At 40.1% G+C, this 21,036-nt stretch overlaps 1 protein-coding gene across 2 annotated transcripts in view; it reads left to right on the plus strand.

Moving 5' to 3' along the window:
- RAPSN (receptor associated protein of the synapse) overlaps positions 1-18,761 on the plus strand; it is a 29,964-nt gene extending 11,203 nt beyond the window's left edge. The window contains exons 2-8 of one of the 2 annotated variants that reach the window (XM_054971612.1): positions 2,631-2,969; positions 6,112-6,270; positions 6,606-6,704; positions 6,806-6,928; positions 9,425-9,478; positions 14,728-14,927; positions 17,688-18,761. In XM_054971612.1, coding sequence (XP_054827587.1) covers positions 2,631-2,969; positions 6,112-6,270; positions 6,606-6,704; positions 6,806-6,928; positions 9,425-9,478; positions 14,728-14,927; positions 17,688-17,760 — 1,047 coding nt within the window. In that variant the 3' untranslated portion in view covers positions 17,761-18,761. The remainder of the gene's footprint in view (positions 1-2,630; positions 2,970-6,111; positions 6,271-6,605; positions 6,705-6,805; positions 6,929-9,424; positions 9,479-14,727; positions 14,928-17,687) is intronic. The other variant, XM_054971613.1, reaches the window with a different exon arrangement.
- The last annotated feature ends 2,275 nt before the right edge of the window (positions 18,762-21,036 follow it).

A 21,036-nucleotide genomic window follows, 5' to 3' on the forward strand; every position in this document is an offset into this window, starting at 1 on the left:
AATACATTGCTAGGCAAATTCTGACTTTCAGAACACCATTTCATCCTTTATCTTGAATCTGGCATGAATATTAATTTTAATTCGCTTGGACAGGATGATACCACACCTGCTTAAAGAAGGGCCCACAGGCAAAAAGATTAGGAGGAGAAACAAGGAGAACTGCAGGGAAGCATGTCATACATGAGATACCAGGGATCAACATCCAAGTTGCAATTAATCTCTTTCTTAATGATATATGGAGGGGAATGAGTCATCAAGACTGCTTTTCATGAGATGAAATTTTCTGCCTAGAAATGAGGTGGCCTATAGTAAGGAGGTGAAAAGAGAAGGCATTACATGGATTTTGTTCTGGGGGGCAGGGGGTTGCTTCCTTTATTATTATTATTATTATTGTTGTTATTATTATTATTATTATTATTATTATTATTATTATTATTATTATTATTTGTATTTCTTGTTATAACATCTACCATTTTCCACTTCCCTGTAACAGAAAGCTTATCCTCATCTCATTAAGGTTTTCCACTGTTCAATGTAAAGATTTTATCCTGAAACTCTGAGCAGAGTTCAGTCCTTGAAGTGAGACCTGAAAACAGTTATTCCTCCTTTAAGAGAATCTGTTTGTCAGTACAAAATAATTTATAGGATCCTTCTGGCAATACTCTCCCCACCAAGACACAAAGTCTCCCGTTTAGAGTTTAGTGTTTATTCTTTTATTAAAATAAACTTGTCTTTTTAATAAAGCAAGGTATCAAAATATAAATGATTATTAAGATAGAACCTTCAAAGGGAACAGATGAAGGCAATAAGAATTAAGTCTCCTAACATTTCTCAACTAAATCTAAGTTTAAATCAGTCAGGTTTGCTGTGAAATAGATTGATGTTTCCAATAAACACACGTTGCAAGATAAATTTCTCACCTAGATCTACATGAGATTGCTTTCAGCAAAACCCTGATCCATTGTCTGGGTTAGCACTTCTATATGATATGCAGAAATCTAAAATCTTTTACACGAGATAGCATAGATAAAACTCTGATTGGTTTGATATTTAATTAATCATTCATATTTTCAATCATGTTACATTCTACCTAACCAAAAAGTGATACTATGTCCAGCTGCAGGATAAAGATATATAAATCATTAAAGATGATAGAAAAAAATAAAGTGAGCAGATCATCATTGGTCCATTCTAACAGTTAGAGAACATTTATTGGCTACTGTCCACTATTTTTAATTGGCTGTCAAAATGAAAGAGCACCTGTGAACAACATGCTAGAAAAAACTACAGTAAAGTTCATACAGAGTTCATTAGAATACACGCGTCTCACTAAGTATAATACTTACATATTTCCATGACACCCCTGCTTCTCATACAAAAGAGCCCTGTGTTGTCTCGGTTGTCTTCCCACTTTTATCCTCCCCCTTCAACCTGAAGCTGCTTAAGCCATTTGCTCTTCATTGCCCATTACCTCCATTATATATTCTTAAAAAGAAAAATTATAGCATAAAACACCCCCTTGCCAAAAGGCCATCAAAATACATTTTGGTGGCTAAAAGCCAAAAATGGTGACAGGACTAAATGAGAGGGACAGTAGAGAGGTATACTTGGTTCTAATAGTAGTTTGAGAGATACAACTATTTAATTAATTTAAAGTTAATTCATTTCCTGGGGAATAATCCAAAACAACTCACTTTCTAAATTAAACACTAATTGTTGTCATGGTAACTGTATTCTTAGAGGAGAGATGTTCGGGAGTGTAAAGTGCAGGAGTAGTCTGGTTGGTAGGAAATCTGCAGTCACACTATTGGGAGACGAGTGAGCAATATGATCACCATTAAAAAATTAACAGTATTTGATGGTCTTTCCTGAGGGTCCCTTCCACTCATAACACTGAGAGTAGCTCTTGGATAAAAAGGAGACTGAGCATAAACCACAAAGTATTTGAACGGTGACACGGGTGTATAGAATGTGCCTGGTATGTGCTTTAGAAGGGGGAATGAATAATGGAGTTAATTCCTCAGTCTCACTGTGATTTTTCATAACCATTTTTGAACGAGAAAGCTTTGCTATCGAGACATTTGCCATTCTTTGCTCTTCGAGTAGTAGTCCAAGCAGCTGCAAAGGCGCAGGTTTAAGCTATGGCCAAGTCTAAGAACCACACCACTCACAACCAGTCTCGCAAATGGCACAGAAATGGCATTAAGAAGCCAAGGTCACATAGATATGAATCTCTGAAGGGGGTTGATCCCAAATTCCTGAGGAATATGCGCTTTGCAAAGAAACACAAGAAAGGTCTGAAAAAAATGTGAGCAAATAATGCCAAATTACCATCTTGTCTTTGGATGGTGAAAGGGACTGACTTGCTTGAAACCTAATCAGCTGTTTTACTGTTAGTTTTTCACGCAAGGCATTTTGTATAAATAAAATTGGGTGTAATGTTAAAAAAAAAAAGACATTTGCCATTCTTAATACTGTCTTCTGGACTCTCTTTACCAGAGGAATCTGGTGTCCGATATCTCTGTATCCTTACTCTAAAGCTTGTAATGTATCAAGTTATGGTTAGCTTGACTTTGAATGCATCACATCTCTAACAGAGATTATATTCCATAAATGTTCTCTGCTGAAAGTTTGCAGTGGTACAGATTGACACAGCCCGGGAGCTGGAAGACCCTGACTACCTTACCGAGAGCTACCTGAATCTGGCACGGAGCAATGAGAAGCTCTGTGAATTCCAAAAAACCATCTCCTATTGTAAGACCTGCCTGAACATGCAAGGTACTACAGTGAGCCTGCAGCTGAATGGCCAGGTCAGCCTCAGCATGGGCAATGCCTACCTGGGCCTCAGTATCTTCCAAAAGGCACTGGAGTGTTTTGAAAAAGCCTTGCGCTATGCACACAACAATGATGACAAGATGCTCGAGTGTCGTGTCTGTTGCAGCTTAGGAAATTTCTACACACACCTCAAGGTGGGCACTGCTTTGATGGGGAGGGAACAATTTGTTAGGTAAAAAACCTGAAGGGTGGGGCCCAAAACCAACAAAACTTTTACGTGTGTGCTTTTAATTTTTTTGAGCAAATGTCTTAGGCCCCCATAAAAATAGTGTCTTCCTCTGCTGTGTGAGCTTTCAGGTTTGGGTGAGAGAAGTGTCCCAGGAAAAAATAGGTACGTTCCCCCCAGGACACCTCCACTGTGAGTCTAAGAAACCAGTTATGCAGACTGCATAAACCTCCACAACCTTTGTAAGTCCTTAATATGGGACAGTGGATGCTGAATGCCATATGCCCAGATTATGGAAGTTGGGAATGATGAAATGGCATCCTTGAAAGATTTTTCTGGTTGAACTCTGGGAGAAGCTCCATATATTAAGGACCGCCTTCTACCATATGAATGTACCCATCATTGGAGGCTTTGGGTGCCCCACCCACCCACCTTTGAGTGCCCCAACAATCTTAGGCAAGACGAGTAGCAACCTGAGAAAAAGCTTTTGTCATTATGCTGAAACTTTGGAATTCCCTCCCCAGAAAGATTTGCCTATCTCCCTCTGTCATTGTCTTTTGCCAACAGGTGAAGACTTTTAAGTTTGGTGTACCTCCAGTAAACTTTTATTGGCCCTCCTCCCTGGTTCTGTCTGTTTTTATTTTATTGTTAAATATTTATATATTCATTCTAAATACTGTTTTAATGTCTGTTGTTTGACCCCTTGGGGACCCTTTTTGGGTGGAAAGGTGGCATATAAATGTATTGCCATTTTTCTACGTAGACATTATCTTCCACTGGAGAGAGATCCATTAGCGGACCACAATGAAATGTACAACTAAAACTGGGTGCATGCAGGGTTGGACAGCGTTTCTGTTAGCATCTGTTTTACTTTAGACACTAAAGGTGTCTTAAATCTCACACAATGTGAGATTAGTACAGTCAAGTTTCAAGGACCTTTCCATAATTTTGTCTCTCACAGAGTGACATTATGAAATCATGATAAGTATGTATCGTGTGTCATTGCTCTCCCATAAGAAATCAAAGGAGGCTATGTATTTGGTTTACACAGACATTTTATCACATAAATATAGATACATGATTGGTTGTGTGGCTGTGGTTGTTGATTAGATGTATCAAACATGGGTAGAGATTTTTTAGCAAAAATGCCAGTACTTATAAGAACATAAGACAGACATACTGGATAAGACAGTTCATATTTTCATACAGCTTAGATGCCTGTGGAAGGCCTAGATGCAGGGAACAAAGACCAAAACCTCCCCTATCTACCCACCCCACCCCCGCCAAACTGTTTGGTTAGTTACTGTCTCTGAATATGGAAATTCCATTGTGATTGTGGCTAATATCCATTAATCAATCAGTCTTCCATAAGTTTGTCTAATTCCTTTTTAAAGTGAACTTAACTAGTAGCCATCACTACATCTTGTGGCAGTAAATTCTACAGGTTAATTATTCACTGAATGAAGAAGTAATATATTTTAATTTGCTCTAAATCTACTACCAGGGGTGGCTCCAGGGTTTCTGGTGCCCGTGGCCAGGCATGTGCCTGCATACCACACTGCGTGATGACATCATGTGTGACATCACACAGCGTGTGCTGCGAGCCGGCCCCATTGCTGCGGCAGGCGGCTGGGACAGCGCATGGGTGGCCTCCCAGCTCTCCCGCTCAGTTGCCCTGCACCACCCATGGCTGCTGCGCCCGGCTGGGGCCGTGTGTTGGTGGCGGCAGCACGGGGCAGGAGGGCTGGGGGTCTGCAGCAGCTGTGGCTTCCCATCCCTCCCGCTCAGCCCCCAGCACCGCCTCCAGCCCCCTCCGGCTCCCCAGCACCCACGGCAACTGCCTACCTGGCCTCAGTGGGTGTGCCGGCCCTGTCTACTACCTATCAACTTCATTGGATAAAAATCTCAGCTGTGTCTAGGACGCCCTGCAGGACTGTCTGGTAGCTAGCCCCGTGCAGGGCTTGAACCAGGGATCGCATATATGCAAAGTCTGTAATGCATGTACGTATTTAGAAAATTTAGATACTGCCTCTTCAGAAACTTTTATGATGAGACAAAGTCAAAACAGTATCAAAAAAGTGTAAATTTGACATGATATGAATATTTGTTTTGGAGAAAATTGGAGACCTTTCATTTATTTTATGTCATTTATAGTCCACCTTTCTCACTGAGACTCAAGGCAGATTACACAGTGTGAGATTAGTACAGTCAAGTTTCAAGGACCTTTCCATAAACAATTCCATAGGGTAAAGAAACACAATTTTACAAAGACATAGCATTAGCAAGAATCCAATACAGAGTTGAAGAAATACTGAAACAGAACATAAACAATTCTAGGGCTGACATTAGACCACATGAAGCACAAGTAGCTCATAGGAGCACGTATTTAAGACAACAGGTATGTATTATGTATGTATGTTGATTAGTAGTTTTTGTTTCATTTATTAGTTTGTGCATAATTGTAGTATTTTTATGTTTGTTTTTTAAGTGTATAAAACTCTTAATTAAAAAAAATAAATTTTAAAAATCAGGGAACAAAATATCAAAAAAGACACCACCATAACCATTACCAATAATAAATAAGCCATAAAAGGTCCACAGTGTTATGCCTTCCTCTAAATGATTCAAGGTTATCAAAACAATTATTTGTTGATAATTATCACTTCCATTAATTCTGTGAATAAATCCCAAATACTAGGACTCTACTTGAAATTTTTGAGGAAGACATATCCTACATTTAAGAAAATCAAACAGTTTCCTATTCTTTGACACTCCTCTCCCCCTCAAGTGTCAATGCACTTTTGCATTTTCACTGCCACTTCGGGGGAAACTTAAGCAAATGCATATTCACTTATATTTGGGGGCTGTATACTCAATTTTGGAACAATATCTCCACATTTGTGTCCGTTATGCAAGCAATGTATAATCTGGGCAGCATGTACTTCACACTCTAGGCCAATTAGAGGATTCTGCTGGCAGAATCCAAGATTGTGTGCTTGCAATCATAGCTATAGATTTGCTCACAACTCTCTTGACAAGCTTTTTGATGTGCTGCATACATTCTTATGGCCTTATCTTCATTCTCTGCTTTTATCTCCTGGCTTTTCAAGGACTATGAGAAAGCCCTGTTCTTTCCATGCAAGGCAGCTGAGTTGGTGAATGATTATGGAAAGGGCTGGAGTCTGAAATATCGCGCAATGAGTCAGTACTACATGGCAGTAGCCTATCGGAAGCTGGGACACTTGGCAGATGCTATGGAATGCTGTGAGGTAAAAGTGGTGATGGAGGTGGTGAGGCACTGAAGAAAGAGAGGATATCTCTCTACATAATAGGTAGAGAGGGTACCTGAAAAGAGAGAGTAACACATATCCTGTAGCTCACATAAATATGCTCCAACTGGTGCATATACCTTGCAAGTCTGTTGGTCATTAGGTGGAACAGCCCATATGAGTTATTCAGGGAATTGGGATGCTGGGTTCAAATAGAAGCAGAGAACAAGAAATATATAATTTTCTTTCAGCTACAACCAACAGGATCTAGAGCAGCTGGGATGTAGGGTGTGATGGGAAAGGTTCTAATTCTGACACTAAGTCTTCCTTGCTAGGAGTCAATGAAGATCGCCCTTCAGCATGGAGATCGTCCTTTGCAGGCACAATGTCTGCTCTGCTTTGCTGATATCCATCGCAGCCGTATGGATGTACAGGTACAAATACATGTGCACAAACTGTATGGAATGGGATGAAGTAGTCTGAAGATATGGTTGTAAGGCTTGGAGATCAATTGATGGCCTTTTTAATATCACAGACAGCATTTCCCCGCTATGATTCCTCAATGAGTATCATGACAGAGATTGGAAACCGTCTGGGACAGATTCACGTGCTGCTGGGAGTAGCCAAGTGTTGGGTGATTCAAAAGGAACTAGACAAGGTCAGTGATTAATTGTTCCAAGGAGTCAAGTAGACTACATTGCTCTCCAATTTGAATCCAGTCCCCATAGCCATAATAATTTAGCTGTAGCAATCTTTTTAACAAAAGTAAAACGTCCCTGTATAAGCCTAGTCTTGTGGACTGATTTTCATTCCCAAGAATATGTAAAACAAAAAAGTGAACTGAGATATCCATGCCATGAAAAGTGAACAGTGGTGGGAAGATCCTTTGGTAATCAGCTGGTTCATGAATGTGGCTTGAATAGTAGAGCATCTGGGTTTGCCTGCTGAAAGTTCAGGTTCAGTCACTAGTTCAAAAGATCAAGTAGTAAGTGATATGAAAGGTCTCAACCCAAGACCCTGGAGAGTCACTGCCAGTCAAAGTAGGCAATACTGACCTTTACAGACCAATGGTCTGACTCAGTAGCCCTGTTCACAAGTGAACACATGTACAATCCATGTACAGTGTACAGTTGATTGTTTCTTATACATGTGTTAATTCTCACATTCCACAAATGTACAGCTGAACATGTAATTGAAACCCCACATTTATCCAGACGTTGGTCTCCAGTTTCATTTGTAAAGTGAACACATGTTTTTATTTTATTTAGTTATTATAGGCTGCCTTTCTCACTGAAACTCTTTCTCATGCAGGTTGTATGTGCATTCACCATAACACATGAACAGGGCCTAGTGTAAGGCAGCTTCAAGATAAAACACATTCAAGATAAAACAGTTGTTTTTTATATCAATACACTTTCGCTAGTCATCAGAGCACTTTATTTCTGCATTAGAGATGGGCATGAACCAGAAAAAAAAAAAACCACGCAGTTCATGGTTCGTCACATTTCACAAACCACAAACTTTCACAAACCTTCCCCGGTTCACAAATTGGTTCATTTTGGTTCATGAAAATGTCACTTCCAGGCCAGCAAATCACCACTTCCAGGTCAGTAGAAGGTCTGCAGGAAGTCCATCCCCTGTTGCCTAGGAAACTGATTGATCGGTGATGAACTGAAAAACGAACCAAACAAACCAGCCTAAAGTTCGTGGCAGTTAATCAGAAATGGGATCTGATGAACCACTGGTTCACAAACCATGAACTAGCCTGGTTCATCACGAATTTTGGTTCGTATTTTGGTTTGTGCCCATCTGTATTCTGCATTCATCTATAATTATAACATGGAGAAAGAGTATAAATTATTTTTTAGTATTGGAACCTATTCTAGGTGATAAGCTAGCGGTCTCCCTTCACTAGATGGAGCTAATGAGAGACTCTGATACATGTCCAGCTTAGTTACATGAATACACAGGTAATACATTTGCTTTTGCAAAATCGTGGTTTTTTAAAATAATTATTTAGGATATTTATATGCTCCCTTTCCAGAGAACTGCTCAAGGCGGTCTCTCAACCAGAAGTTGTCTTTCTGTGCATGGAGACCTCTGGGAGCTTTCTTATACATGCAGGGCATTAGAAAGAAAGGTAATAGTACAATTTCCATGTTACCCCTCTTCCTCCTGGAAAAAATTAAAACTGGTAGATTCTACTGGACCATCTTCCATAGCATCAATATGCCTTTACTGGATCCAGTTTTCTAAAAAGTTCTGTAAGAAAATGAATGTAGTGTAGAACATAAAGTTTCAGACATGGGACCTGTGCTCAAAACCCTGCTGGAATGATTTGATTCAGTAAAACTATGATAACATTTGTCAGTTTCAGAGATGGTCCTCCACTGAAGTACATTCCTCTCATATTGGGCATTTTTCAGCTCCTTAGAAGCCATTGGTCTTCGGTGAGTGGAAATGCCTAATGCCTGAGGAATGCATGCTCCACAACAGAGGAGCAAGTGCAAAGAAGATATAAGATCTAAGTCCTAATATTTACCTACAAACATTTTGTGGAGTCTATGAAAATATGAAGCTGCCTTCCGTTGAGCCACTGATTCACCTAGCTCAGTATTTTCTGCTCTAACTGGCAGTGGTTCTCCAGGATCCCAGTGCAGAATATCTTTCCAAATTTAACAAAGGGAGCTCTGACTTGAAAGCTCATACCCTGGAAATCTAGTTGGTCTTTAAGGCTACTGGACCTGAATCTTGCTCTTCTTTCCAAATACCTGACGTCCTCAAAGCAGAGATGCTATAGATTGAACATGGGACTTTCTGCATGCAAAGGATGTCCTGCGCCATTGAGCCAGAACCCACAAGATTAGGAGCTGATCTACATATTGAGCTGGTATGCACAAAATGGTACTATATACTGAGCAGACACATTTTTCAAGACTGCATCACAGTCTTGATATCAAAGATGGAAGTTCCAATAGATACCTAATGGAGGTTGAGTATTTTTAGTGCAGACTGTAGGTAAAAACTGCAACCTTTTGATCTGATGTATGCTATTCAAGATGAAAGCACTGGGCATAAAGGAAAGTGATTAGTGTATCTCTTTATCACCATACTATATGGTGCTATTACATGAGGTCTGCTTAATTTTCCCCAGGCCCTGGAAAGCCTTGAAAAGGCCCATGAGCTGGCAGAAGGACTGGGAAACAAGGTACTTTCTCTCATCCATCTCCTCTTTATACTGAAGTCCAGAAGCAATTTGGAAATCCCACCCCCTTCTCCCACAAAGCCACTCTCCATAATTCTCTCAGGGAGTTTCCCTGCCACTTTGTTTCCAAAGGGCTGTGCAAAACTCTTGTTTTTTTTTTCTCTTTGCAAAGCCTGAAACATGCCTTGGAGGGAGGGAAAAGCAGCTGTTTAATCCTTTCCTGGCTTTTAAAGCCAGGAGGAAAGTGCAGTAATGTTACAGTGTTTCAATGCTACAATGTTACAACGTTGCTACACTTTCTTGCCTTTGGGGGGGGGGGAAGAGTGTGTGTGCATACCCCAAAGGAGGAAGGGAAAACCAGCCATTTAGCCCTTTCCTGGCTTTTAAAGCCAGCAGGGAATAAGCAAACTTCTGCAAACATGGGAAGCAGAACAGATACTGAAACGCTTTCAAGTTCCAGCCTGCATTTGAAAGCAGCAACACTTTTCTTGTACACAAGGGAACTGTTGCTCCTTTCAAACGCTGGCACTTTTTTCAGCTCATGGGGGATCCTCGTCCCATCAGCTGAAGAGCGGCCAGGTGCTCATCTCTACTGCAGAAAGCTCATCTCCGGTTGCCTAGGAAACTGATTGATCGGCGCCAGGCTGTCTGCAGTGATGAACCAAAACCAAACCAGCCTAAAGTTCATCCCGGTTCGTCAGAAATGGGCTTTGATGAACCTCTGGTTCGCGAACCACGAACCGGCATGATTTGTGACGAATTTTGGTTCGTATTTCAGTTCATGCCCCTCTCTTGTAGGGACCCCCAGATGGTGAACATCAAGGCATCAAAGTATTTAAAACATTGAAGCAGCATTTAAAATGTACACGTCCCCAAGGATTTCTGGGGGCATCTCATTTCCCCTTCCCCATTCCATCTTTCTCTTCTTTGTCTTCCATAGCCTCTCCACTTTTCCTGCTTCTTTCTCTCCTTCCTACTCACCTTTGTCTGCTCCTGTCTTCTCCCCTCAGCCTCTCCCCTACGGACTAACTGTAGGAGGATGGAGCAATGATGCCTTCCTCAAATGAAGGGATAAAATTATTGGGATTCAAGCCACTTGCCTATCCCTCATGCCCCAAAGCAAAATTTAGCAACTTTATTAGTTATCTCCTGGGAAGAATCTGCTAGAAGAAGGGAGACATAAAGTTGTTCAGATCTTCCTGGTAAAGTTTGACAAGATTGGAGCTATATACTGGGATCAAATGTCATTACAGAATGAGCAGTGCAGCAAAACATGGTTGATAGACAGACTCTACTTTCCCTGTATGGCATGGGCAGAGCCATTGAGGGAATGGGACACGATGGTATCTGCCTTCCAGGAGGGCTGAAGATAGAACATTAAAGCATGCAAGGGTAAAGATTCTCTGATATTTGGAAATTTCAAGGGATCTTAAATAGACTGCTGGTTGAAAGCATTTGGCATACTACAGAGTGATTGGATATTTCTGTATCTGTGGCCTATCTGATTGTAGGGCATGATCCCAGAGCCGCTGTTTGATTGCTTCTTTTGCTTTTTGGTACTCAAGATGCAGCAGAACTTGTGAGGAGAGGCTATGCTCCTGGAGTTTTCCCTCAATTGCTCTTTGCCAGGTTGAATGGTGGCTATCAGCAAAGATCAAGGGTACTAAACTCACCAGATTGAAGATGAGTTTTAACCAGTAGGTAGATGCCAGTAGCCACTTATTAGTCTACAAGGGGATAAGCCCAGTCTCTAGTCTAAGAAGGGCATTTGAAATACATCGTGGGATTCCAAGAATTATTTGTAGGAACTTGGATTGTACCACTTCCAGTGAGCACCTTTCTTTATAAATGCAGAGCTGAGAACCATATAGGGGCTGGGAAACAACCTTTCCTTGGAAGACCTTGATTGCTGCAGGAATAAAGGAGGCTCCTTTTGTGAAGTGGAATCTTAGAATGGCTGAGGTTGCTCTATGAGCAGTCTCTGTGGCATGCAGTGCCTGAGCTCTCCAATGTCCTGACAACTGAAAGACTACACCAAGATATTTAACAATTTTTGTTTGTTTGATGTTGTGGCCCTCTGTTTGCCATAGATTCAATGTTTTTTTGTGAAGACCAGGACTTTTGTTTCTGGTAGTTTATCACAAGCAGCTCCTCTTTACAATATGTAGTGAAGGCACAGAATGCCCTCCTAAGGCCTTCTTGTGAATGGGATGACAGTATCATCTATATACAGCAAGGCAGGGATCATTTTATCAGCAAGCTTTGGTGAATGGAAGCTTGGATTTCTTAGATGTTATACCAAGGAGTTGACATAGTAGCTTAAAAGTAGAGGGGCCAGAATACAATCCTGCTTGATACCTTTGTCAAGTCGGTTCTTATTGGAGAGATGGCCTTGAGGACTGCATCTTACTTTTAAGAAATTTCTTTCATGTAGTGAGCAAATAAGTATATAGAGTCTTTGGTCTGTTGAGGAGTTCTCAAGCTTTGCTCAGAGTCTGTTTCTGGAGATGTCAAATGCTGCTTCGGAGTCTACAAAGGCAGCCTAGAGTACTCCATTTGGCTTAGAGCTGTAGTTCTCCACAAGGTGGTACAAAATCAGGCACTGGTCTATGGTGGAACGGCCAGCTCTGAATCCTGCTTGCTTGTCCATCAGTATGTTTCTCGATCTAGCCAGTCAAGGAGTTTCCAGTATAAGTATCTTGAGCATAATTTGCTAACAATACTAAGGATACTAGACTAATTGGTTGGTAGCTGGCAGGATTCAATTTTTCTCCTTTCTTATGTATTGGAACAATAATTGCAAGGCCCCAGCCTGAGGGGATATGGGCTGACAGATTAATGTGAGTGATGAGTGCAGCAAGCGTTTGAGCTCATCAGTCAATATTGCATTTTATCATCTTTGGGGATACCATATCATTTCTGGGAGCCTTGCCACATCTCAACTGATTTATTAATTTTTTTACTTCATTAACCGTTACTGGTGGCCATGCTGAGAGGTTTTGTAGTTTGTTCTCCAGAGAAGTATGTGCGTCTGATTCAGATGAATAGAGCACATGGAAGTGAGATTCCCAAAGCCACGGAGAGATATTGCAGCTTATCCTTGGGGGCTTTGTATAGAGCTCAGCCCTTAGGTGCTAAAAGTGTGCTGAATTGTTTGATTTGGAAGCTTTGATTATCCGGGTCCAGGAGTTCAAAATTTTTCTCTTGGTTGCCCAGCATCCTCTGTTTATATAATTTTCTGTTATAAACAAAGAAATTTGGTTTCTTAACAAATGATGTTAAGCACAAGGAGTCCCCCACCCCTTTTTCCTGTTACCTCTCAGAGGGTTGTTATTGATATTTTGTTGACTCAGAATTGAGTATGTGCCTTGAGTTTTTTAATTTTGGCTTTGAATTTGATCCTACTTACTATAGAGTTGGTGGAGTTTCTGCAGGAGGGAGGGGTTGTGTTGCAGCTGGAATTTGTAGATAAAGTCTCTTGTAATAAAACCAGCTTACAGGATATGGAGTTTAGTTGCTGGAAGATGGCTATTATTGTTCGGCCAGTAAGGAGACAGTGATCCCCAAAAAGTCTAGTAAATATCTTTTAGAAGTTTTGTAAATTTTCTGTTCCTCAGTGACTTTCTCTGAGGAAGGAGTGTCCTTGTGGGTCTGTGAAATTATCTTTTATAGGGAGATTAGAGACATGGGGGGTAGATTTTCTTGAGTTTCCTGGGTGTTAGATTTAGTCTCCAGAAATGCATATTTATTTGGGGAGGCAAAACCAGGACGGTCACTTACTGTCTCACTCCAGCGTGTCAGTGACACAACTGCATCCAAGTGAAGTCGTGTCACTGACTTAGCTGGGGAGCAAGGATCCATGTGGATTCTTTGGCATTTCTTGCTCCCCATGGAGTCCAGTCTCATCACCCAGCTGCTATAGCAAAGCTTTCCTTTTCCTTTCTTGAGTAGTCAGGAGATATATAGATGATAAGCAGTGAGGGGTGTTCTTTAATCCTTGATTAAAGTAAATTCATGGGAAAGGCTAGTTAAACCGGACCTGAGAGAATACAAGTAAAAAGATAAAGATAGAGCAAGCTGAACTCCCAGCCAGCCGCCATCTTGGCTCCACTTCCGATTGGAAAGTTACCAAGCCATGAATCATAGAGAATGACTGACTGAACAATCCCCACACGCCGGAGAGAAGCAGAGGTAACAAGTCTTCCTGAGAGACATCTCCCCGCCTAATCTCATCAACACCTTCCTCCACCTTTCCTCTCCCACTTACCTAATCAAACTATTCAGCACATCTGATAGCCTTCCTATCTGATACTTGCCAGGTTATCTAGCTATATTTTGTACCACAAGTCCGGCCCAGATAGTCATATCACTCCTTTCCCAATTTATTGTTGCACCTCCAGACAAGCCATTAAGGTATTGTTTCTGGAAGTAAGATGTCAGTTTTACACCAAGGTATGTTTCGCTCTATAACTGGGCTGTCTAGCCATGTGTGTGTGTGGGGGGGGGGGGGACTGCTTTCCCATTTCCTCTCTGTTTTCTTAGTTAGCTCTGTGAGTATGCTGTGTTTCCCATGCATTTGTTAATAAAAAACCTTTCCTTTTGAACTTCCACCTATTTATTTGAGAGTTCTTTAAGGGAATAATCCTAGTATACATAGATGGAGATTTCTCGGTTACCCCCCCACTGCATCTCCTTGAATGCTAGTTCTCCTAACTCACAAGGACACACACACAATTAGGGTAACAAACCCATCATAGATATCACTAGTCTCCTTCTCATTAAGCATTTTTTTAAAAAAACACTGCTTCAGGAATGTACTGTATTTTTAAATGAATATATTTGTAAATTTGTAAATTGTTTACATAATATGACATGGAACATTAAGATGATGATTTTTGCCTTGTGCTGACTGCTCAAGTTTATCTTGGTAATTGCAGAGAAATCTCTATTTAGTGCATTTTTATCCCACTGTTTTTCCAGTGAGCTCACAGTAGCATACATGGTTCTCCCCTCCTCCATTTTATTTTCCTCACAACCCTCAGAGGTGTGCTAGGCTGAAAGAAAATGAATGGTTCAAGGTCACCCAGCAAGTTTCATGACACGTGGGAATTTCATCTCCCAGATCCTGGTCAATCACTACACCAGACTGATACTGCTGGTTTCTGCTGTTGTGGTGGATCCAGAGAAATCCTGGTTAGTTATCTATTGTTTCTTTGCCATTGAGTCTTCCTTTGTCTTTCCTCTCTGTACAGCTTGGCTTGCTGAAGATTCACTGCCTATGTGAAGGGATCTATCGCACAAAGGGACAGCAGCGGGAGCTTCGTAACCATGTGGTGAAGTTTCATGAATGTGTTGAGGAAATGGAGCTTTACTGTGGCATGTGTGGGGAATCCATTGGAGATAAGAATCATCAGCTCCAGGCATTGCCCTGCTCCCATGTCTTTCATTTGAAGTAAGGAATAAAAAGGATGCATTTGAGATCAGGCTGTAAGAGAACAGGATAATGCAAAGCTACGCCCCCCCCCCCAAGGCAAGATAATGGAGTCACAAAGTAATGGAACCAAATAGGACACTGAGGAGGTTCTGTAGCAATATTGGTTACTCAGGAGAGCAGCACAGGACAGGGGAACTGGGTCCAAACATCCAGCCAAAATGAGACAAGCACTAATTTGCAGTGGAGAAGAGTCTGAGTGAGCCATCTATACCATTGTAAATTAACCAGCCAAGCCAAAAGCCCTTAAACACTGCCCTGCTGAGGACTAATATGATCCAGATGGAATGTTCAGAACCACTACATATCAGTTAAAGGGAAAAGCTGGTGGGGGAGAACAGTCTGTCCAGGTTCCTGAGAGAAGTGGCATTTCCAAATTATTCTCCCCCTCCTGCAATTCTTTGCAAGTCCCAGGTAACCATATATTTCTAAAAGTTCTTTTAAAAAAAATTTTTATTGGATTAGATATCATTAAATTGTACATTACAATCAGTTTCCTTTAATTTTCCCAATTCTAACCCCCTCCCTTTCCCCCCCTTTTGTTGACTTCCAACAGTTTTCCAACCCCTTGTCCCTTTTCCCTTACTCATTTCAAATTTATTCTATCTATCAAACGTAAACTTTCACTTTCTTCTAAGCTTCTCTATATAACACAGTGCTCCTTCTGTATTCCTACTTACTTTAACAACTAAATAATGCATAACTAAATAATACATTCTTGGCATATTTTCTTCTAATAATAATCATTTAGCTAATTTTGGTACTCTATACTCTATCTTATAATCTCATCTTCAATATGGGACAAACAATTTATCCCTCATTTAGCATAATTTTAGATACTTCTATAAACAGTACATTCAATATAAGTCAACCAATTTAACTTATACTCTATATATTACTTTTTCTACATATCTTATCTTCGTACTGCTTTAATTATATAATTATATAATTCTTCCATTATGCAACTATCCACCAAAAATAGTCAACCAATTTGACCCATATATACCTCCAAACTAAGTCAATCAATTTAATACATGATCTATACATTAATATATATTTTCCCACCTTGCTTAAATTTCTTCATTGCAATTATAAAATTATCTCCATTATACAATTGTTGCCAAAAATGAAATTAATTAGTTTCTATCCTTATAGTTAGTTAATTTCTATCATTATAATTCTTATAATAACACCTATAATACTTAATGCTATATATAATAGTCTAATAAAATAGTTGCTTAGAAATTCACTTATCTCTCTGCCCCCCGGTAAAGTCACCTCCCTCTACTTTTATTGTATTTCAGTAATTTTCAAACTGTCACAGTTCTCCTCCCACCTCCCATTTCTTCACTAAATATTGTTTCAGCTTCTCCCAATCCGTGTTAAACTGTCCTGGATCAAGGTCTCTCAGTTTCCTTGTCATTTTGTCCATTTCCGCCATGTACAGCAATTTATAAATCCAGTCCTCAATAGTTGGCACTTCTTGCACTTTCCACTTTTGCGCGTACAAAAGTCTAGCCGCTGCTGTCATGTAAAATAGCAATGTCCTATATTGTGCTGGAATGTCCTCCATTCCCAAGTTCAGTAGCAGGAGTTCTGGGTTCTTATTAATTTGAAATTGTAAAATCTCGCTTATTACTCTTATTATTTCCCCTCAGTACTGCCTAGCTACCTCACAAGTCCACCACATATGATACAAAGATCCCTCATGCTTTTTACATTTCCAGCATTTATTAGACATGTTCAGATTCCCTAGCGCAATTTTCTTTGGTGTCATATACCAACGATAAATCATTTTGTAGACATTCTCTTTGATATTAGTGCATGTCGTGATCTTCAATGTATTTTTCCACAAGTATTCCCACGCCTCCATTGTTATTTCCTTATTAAAGTTTATAGCCCACTTCACCATTTGCACTTTAACTGTTTCATCTTCAGTATACCATTTCAACAGCACTTTATAAATCTTAGAGATTTCCTTTTTGTCCTCTTGTAAAAGTGCCTGTTCTAATTCCGAATTCTCCATTCTTACCCCTCCCTTCGCACAGTCTGAATTATAAAGATCTCTGATCTGTCTATACTGAAACCAATCGTAACTTGGAGACAACTCAGGCTCTGATTGACTCTGGTGATATATTGTTGTGCTGTCACATGGTTTGCTTGAATAATCTAGAGTTAATTTGCTTTACAAGCACCTCCTTTGTTACTATGTTGTAGTCTGCATTGCATAGCAGGAAGGTCTCTTGCCAAGTTATGACAGATGGTTCCGCTTTTTGGATCCCCTTCAGTACATTATGCAGTACATGCATAAAAACCTGCTTAGGTTCATTTGAAGTAATGGTTACTATTTGCATTCAGGTGTAACAGAATTGCAATAGGAGGTAGAAGTATAAATTCTGGTATTACAGGATCTATTCTAATTTCACCTTTCAGGCTGCTACTTCTCTTATCTTCTGCTTTGTTTAAATGTACTGCATTTACCACTGTTTGAGTTCCCTCAATCTGAAATTGACATTAAAAAAAATTGTGTATTCCAATTTTTTATGTATGTGGTTGCCATAATCCCGAATCCTTATACATTCCATTGCTCATGTCTCTTAATAATTAAGTCCCTGAATACAGGCAGAATTATACTTTCCCTCTCCATAAGAGCTAGCTGTGTAAATTTGGTCTTTCCTTGGACTCCTGCTTAAGATATGCTCTCTTCTTTGTTCATTACAGGTGCCTGCAAACCAATGGGACACGGGGTTGCCCCAATTGCCGCCGTGCATCAGTAAAACCAGGATTTGTGTGATCTGTGGAAATCCATGATTTAAGAGAGCTCATTTTGATAGGCGCTAAAGAGCCAAACAGCAGGCCCCTGAAGCATTTCTGGCATACGGCATGGAAATGGGGGGAACCAACTGTATAAGTAGAGGGTCTTTCTGAAGTATGGATGCGACATGTGGACCGAGACCTCTGCCATGTGGTGTTTTCACACACCTGAGTTGTGGATCTCAGCATGGAGTTCTCTGGCACCTCCTTCCTTAAAGCTAGTTTACCACAACCCATTTGTCACTTCTGTTCCCTCATGGAGTTACTTAACACAGACTCCCATAATCCTAAGTTTCTCGTTCTAGTGAATTGCTACTTCTGGTAGCTTCTACCAGGGCCAGTTCTTACATCCGCTCACACCTCATGCTCTGGTTGTTTTTATTCATTCCTCATGAGAAAACACAGTGATCATGATAACATGTTTTTTGGATGACAGCACTGCTTTCTTGTAGCTCTAGAAAGTCAGCAATCCTTTCCTGCTGTAAAATACTTCCTCAGCTTGAAATTTGGTCTCTTTCTTCTAGGTGTCTACCAGCAGTTGCCTCTCCATGCTCTGGAAAACTGGCAAGATATCTGTTAATATAAAATTGGGTTCCTTAAGGGACTGACTTAGCTTATCATTTTGTAAGTTCCCCTTATCCAAGAATGCACAGGTGTGCATTGTGCCCATCTGTCATTTGACACTGTGCTTCTCTGTGTTCACGTCTTTGCTTTTGATGTTTCTTCTGGGGACTCTTCCCAGAGTAAGGAGTTCCTTTGGCCTGAGACCCACTCTATCAATTCAGCCCCCTTAGTGCATTCATTTGCTGGATGGGACAGTCTCTGTGAAGGATGGGCAGGGCAGACCTTGGGAAAGACTCCTGTGTTTATTCCTTTGCCATGTATTGTGATGTGACATAGGCAGAAGCAGTGATGTTGTCGACAGTATATTTATACTTTCTGTAAACTTTCTACTGGAATTAATAAAATCCCATTAGTCTACATCGTCTTCAAATGACTTTGAGGGGGCCTAACTAAAGGAAAGGTAGAGGAACAGTGTGTTAATGATTTGCACACGTTAACTTGCACAGGTATAAAATAACATTGGTTTGGATCCAATCAATCATTTGCAGAATGAATTGTTGAGATGACGCTGTTCTGTCTGCATTATACCAGTATGCCAGCAGTATTGCTACTGCCATTGATATTGCTAGCACAAGTATTAACACAATTAATGTTGCAGTACCACTATTTATCTGTGTGTGCATTCTCCTATTTAGAAAAGGTTGGGATAACAAGGAGCTTAAGTTTTGATAAAGCTATTTTATTTTATTTATAAAAACAACTAAAAACCTTAATCTTGTCTTAGTTCAGGACACACGCTCTTCATGTCTGCTTTTCCCTTTAAAGTTTGCAGGGATACTTTGAAACAAGCAGTCATGATTCTTATGTTACTCCTATGTCTGTAACTGCTCTCTCAACCGTGGCAGACCCTCTGAGCCTTTAACAGTTGCATGGCAGACACCAGGTGAAGTATCCTCAATTATGACATCTCCATGTTGGGAAAAGCTGTATCTGCGAATAAATCAAGCAGCTATTAAAGACCAGGGACTCAGGAGCCTTCTACATTTTAAGGAAGAGTAGTGGGAGATAAAGTGAGACATGCAGATCTAGTGGGGGCCTGTTACAGTGTGTAACAGCACAAAAAGCGTTTATTCTTCTACACCCATCTAATCATAGAGGTTGAATAATACTATAGTGATAATTTCTTCAACTTTGCTAAAAACAACAGGCGCTCCCCAGACTATATAGAAATCTGTGGGTGACTCTGTGATGGGCCTTCTAATCCCCCCCAAAACAAACACATTTGTTCTTTTGACACCCAGGGGAAAATGTGAATTTAAGATTTTAATAAAGGTACATTGCTAGCAAAATGGAACAATGTTTAAAAAACAGACCTATTAAGTGATATACAACAATTGTTATTCGCTACTACCTTCAGTGTCGATGTTCACAACCATATTAAAATGAAAATCCCAGTACAAATTATGCTCCTCACTTGGTTGCATAAACACAACAGAGGCTCCTCCAGAATACAAAAGCAGCAAACAAACAGGACCCTCCCTGAACTGGAAGAAAATGCAATAAATCACAGTGTTAGCGTTGTGTAATTATATTTAAAGTTACTAGTGCAATATGTGAATAAATAAGTTATACACAATCTCACACAATCTTCTTACAACACTATACATAAGAATCATATCCATCTAAACATAGCAAAAGATATTCCAATAATTCCAACAATAACATTCAATCGATATCAAATATCTATTACAAATATAAACTCATGTTCATGTATATGTACACATGGCCAATCTTCCACAAGATTGTATGAGATTGCTCTGCAGAAATTAATATTAAAGTAACTTAGTATAAAGTCAAGAAGATAAAAAAATAGGGAAGTGATCAATCAGAAAGTTGATACTATAGTGTGTACAAGTATAAATAACCAAGGAGTCATTATATATTTGTTTAGCCATGCCAAATTTTGAGCGTATTTTATATTAGTTCAATGTAATTTTACAGCAGTGCTTGTAAAAGTCTTAAAGCAGTTCCCAAAGTACTGTTTATATAATTTTGTATAAGTTTCTATTCAATTTTAAACGTAGTCTTTGTACAGTCTTGTATTATGCACTTTCTATTTTCATATCTTTTAAATAAAATTTTTAAATTAAAAAAAAAATTGTATGAGGTTGAGTATAACTTATTTTCTTCCAGTTCAGAGAGGGTCCTGTTTGTTTGCTCCTCACTTGGTTGCAGCAAAGACTACTCTAGCTATAGTGTCACAAAGCATTAGATTTACTGAATTGCAAGACCATCTTGTGTCCCACCCGCTTGCACGAAAACGTGCTTTGTATTTACCAATCTAACGATGTAAAGTGGAAATCCAACCCAACCCGGAAGCTACAGGCAGGGTCTTATCTTACATTTCTATCTCTATGGCTCCGAGACATCGCCACTTCCGGCCGTTGCCCCGCTCTAAGATGGCGGCATGGCCTTCCCCGTCGAGCCAAGGCCATCACTGCATATTTTAGTGCGGTCACATGACTCAGCAAAAAAGTGTGCTTCTCATTCCGCTTGGTAGTTTCGACAGTCCTGCAATGCTCACCTCGGCGGTGAGAAGGACGGGGGAGGAAAACTAGTGGCTGAATTCAAAGAGGAGTCACGTACGGAGTGACGTTGAGGATAGTCATTGGCGCTGTTTCTGTCACGGGTG

Source organism: Eublepharis macularius, chromosome 2 (genome assembly GCF_028583425.1).
Source record: "Eublepharis macularius isolate TG4126 chromosome 2, MPM_Emac_v1.0, whole genome shotgun sequence".
NCBI classification, from domain to species: domain Eukaryota; kingdom Metazoa; phylum Chordata; class Lepidosauria; order Squamata; family Eublepharidae; genus Eublepharis; species Eublepharis macularius.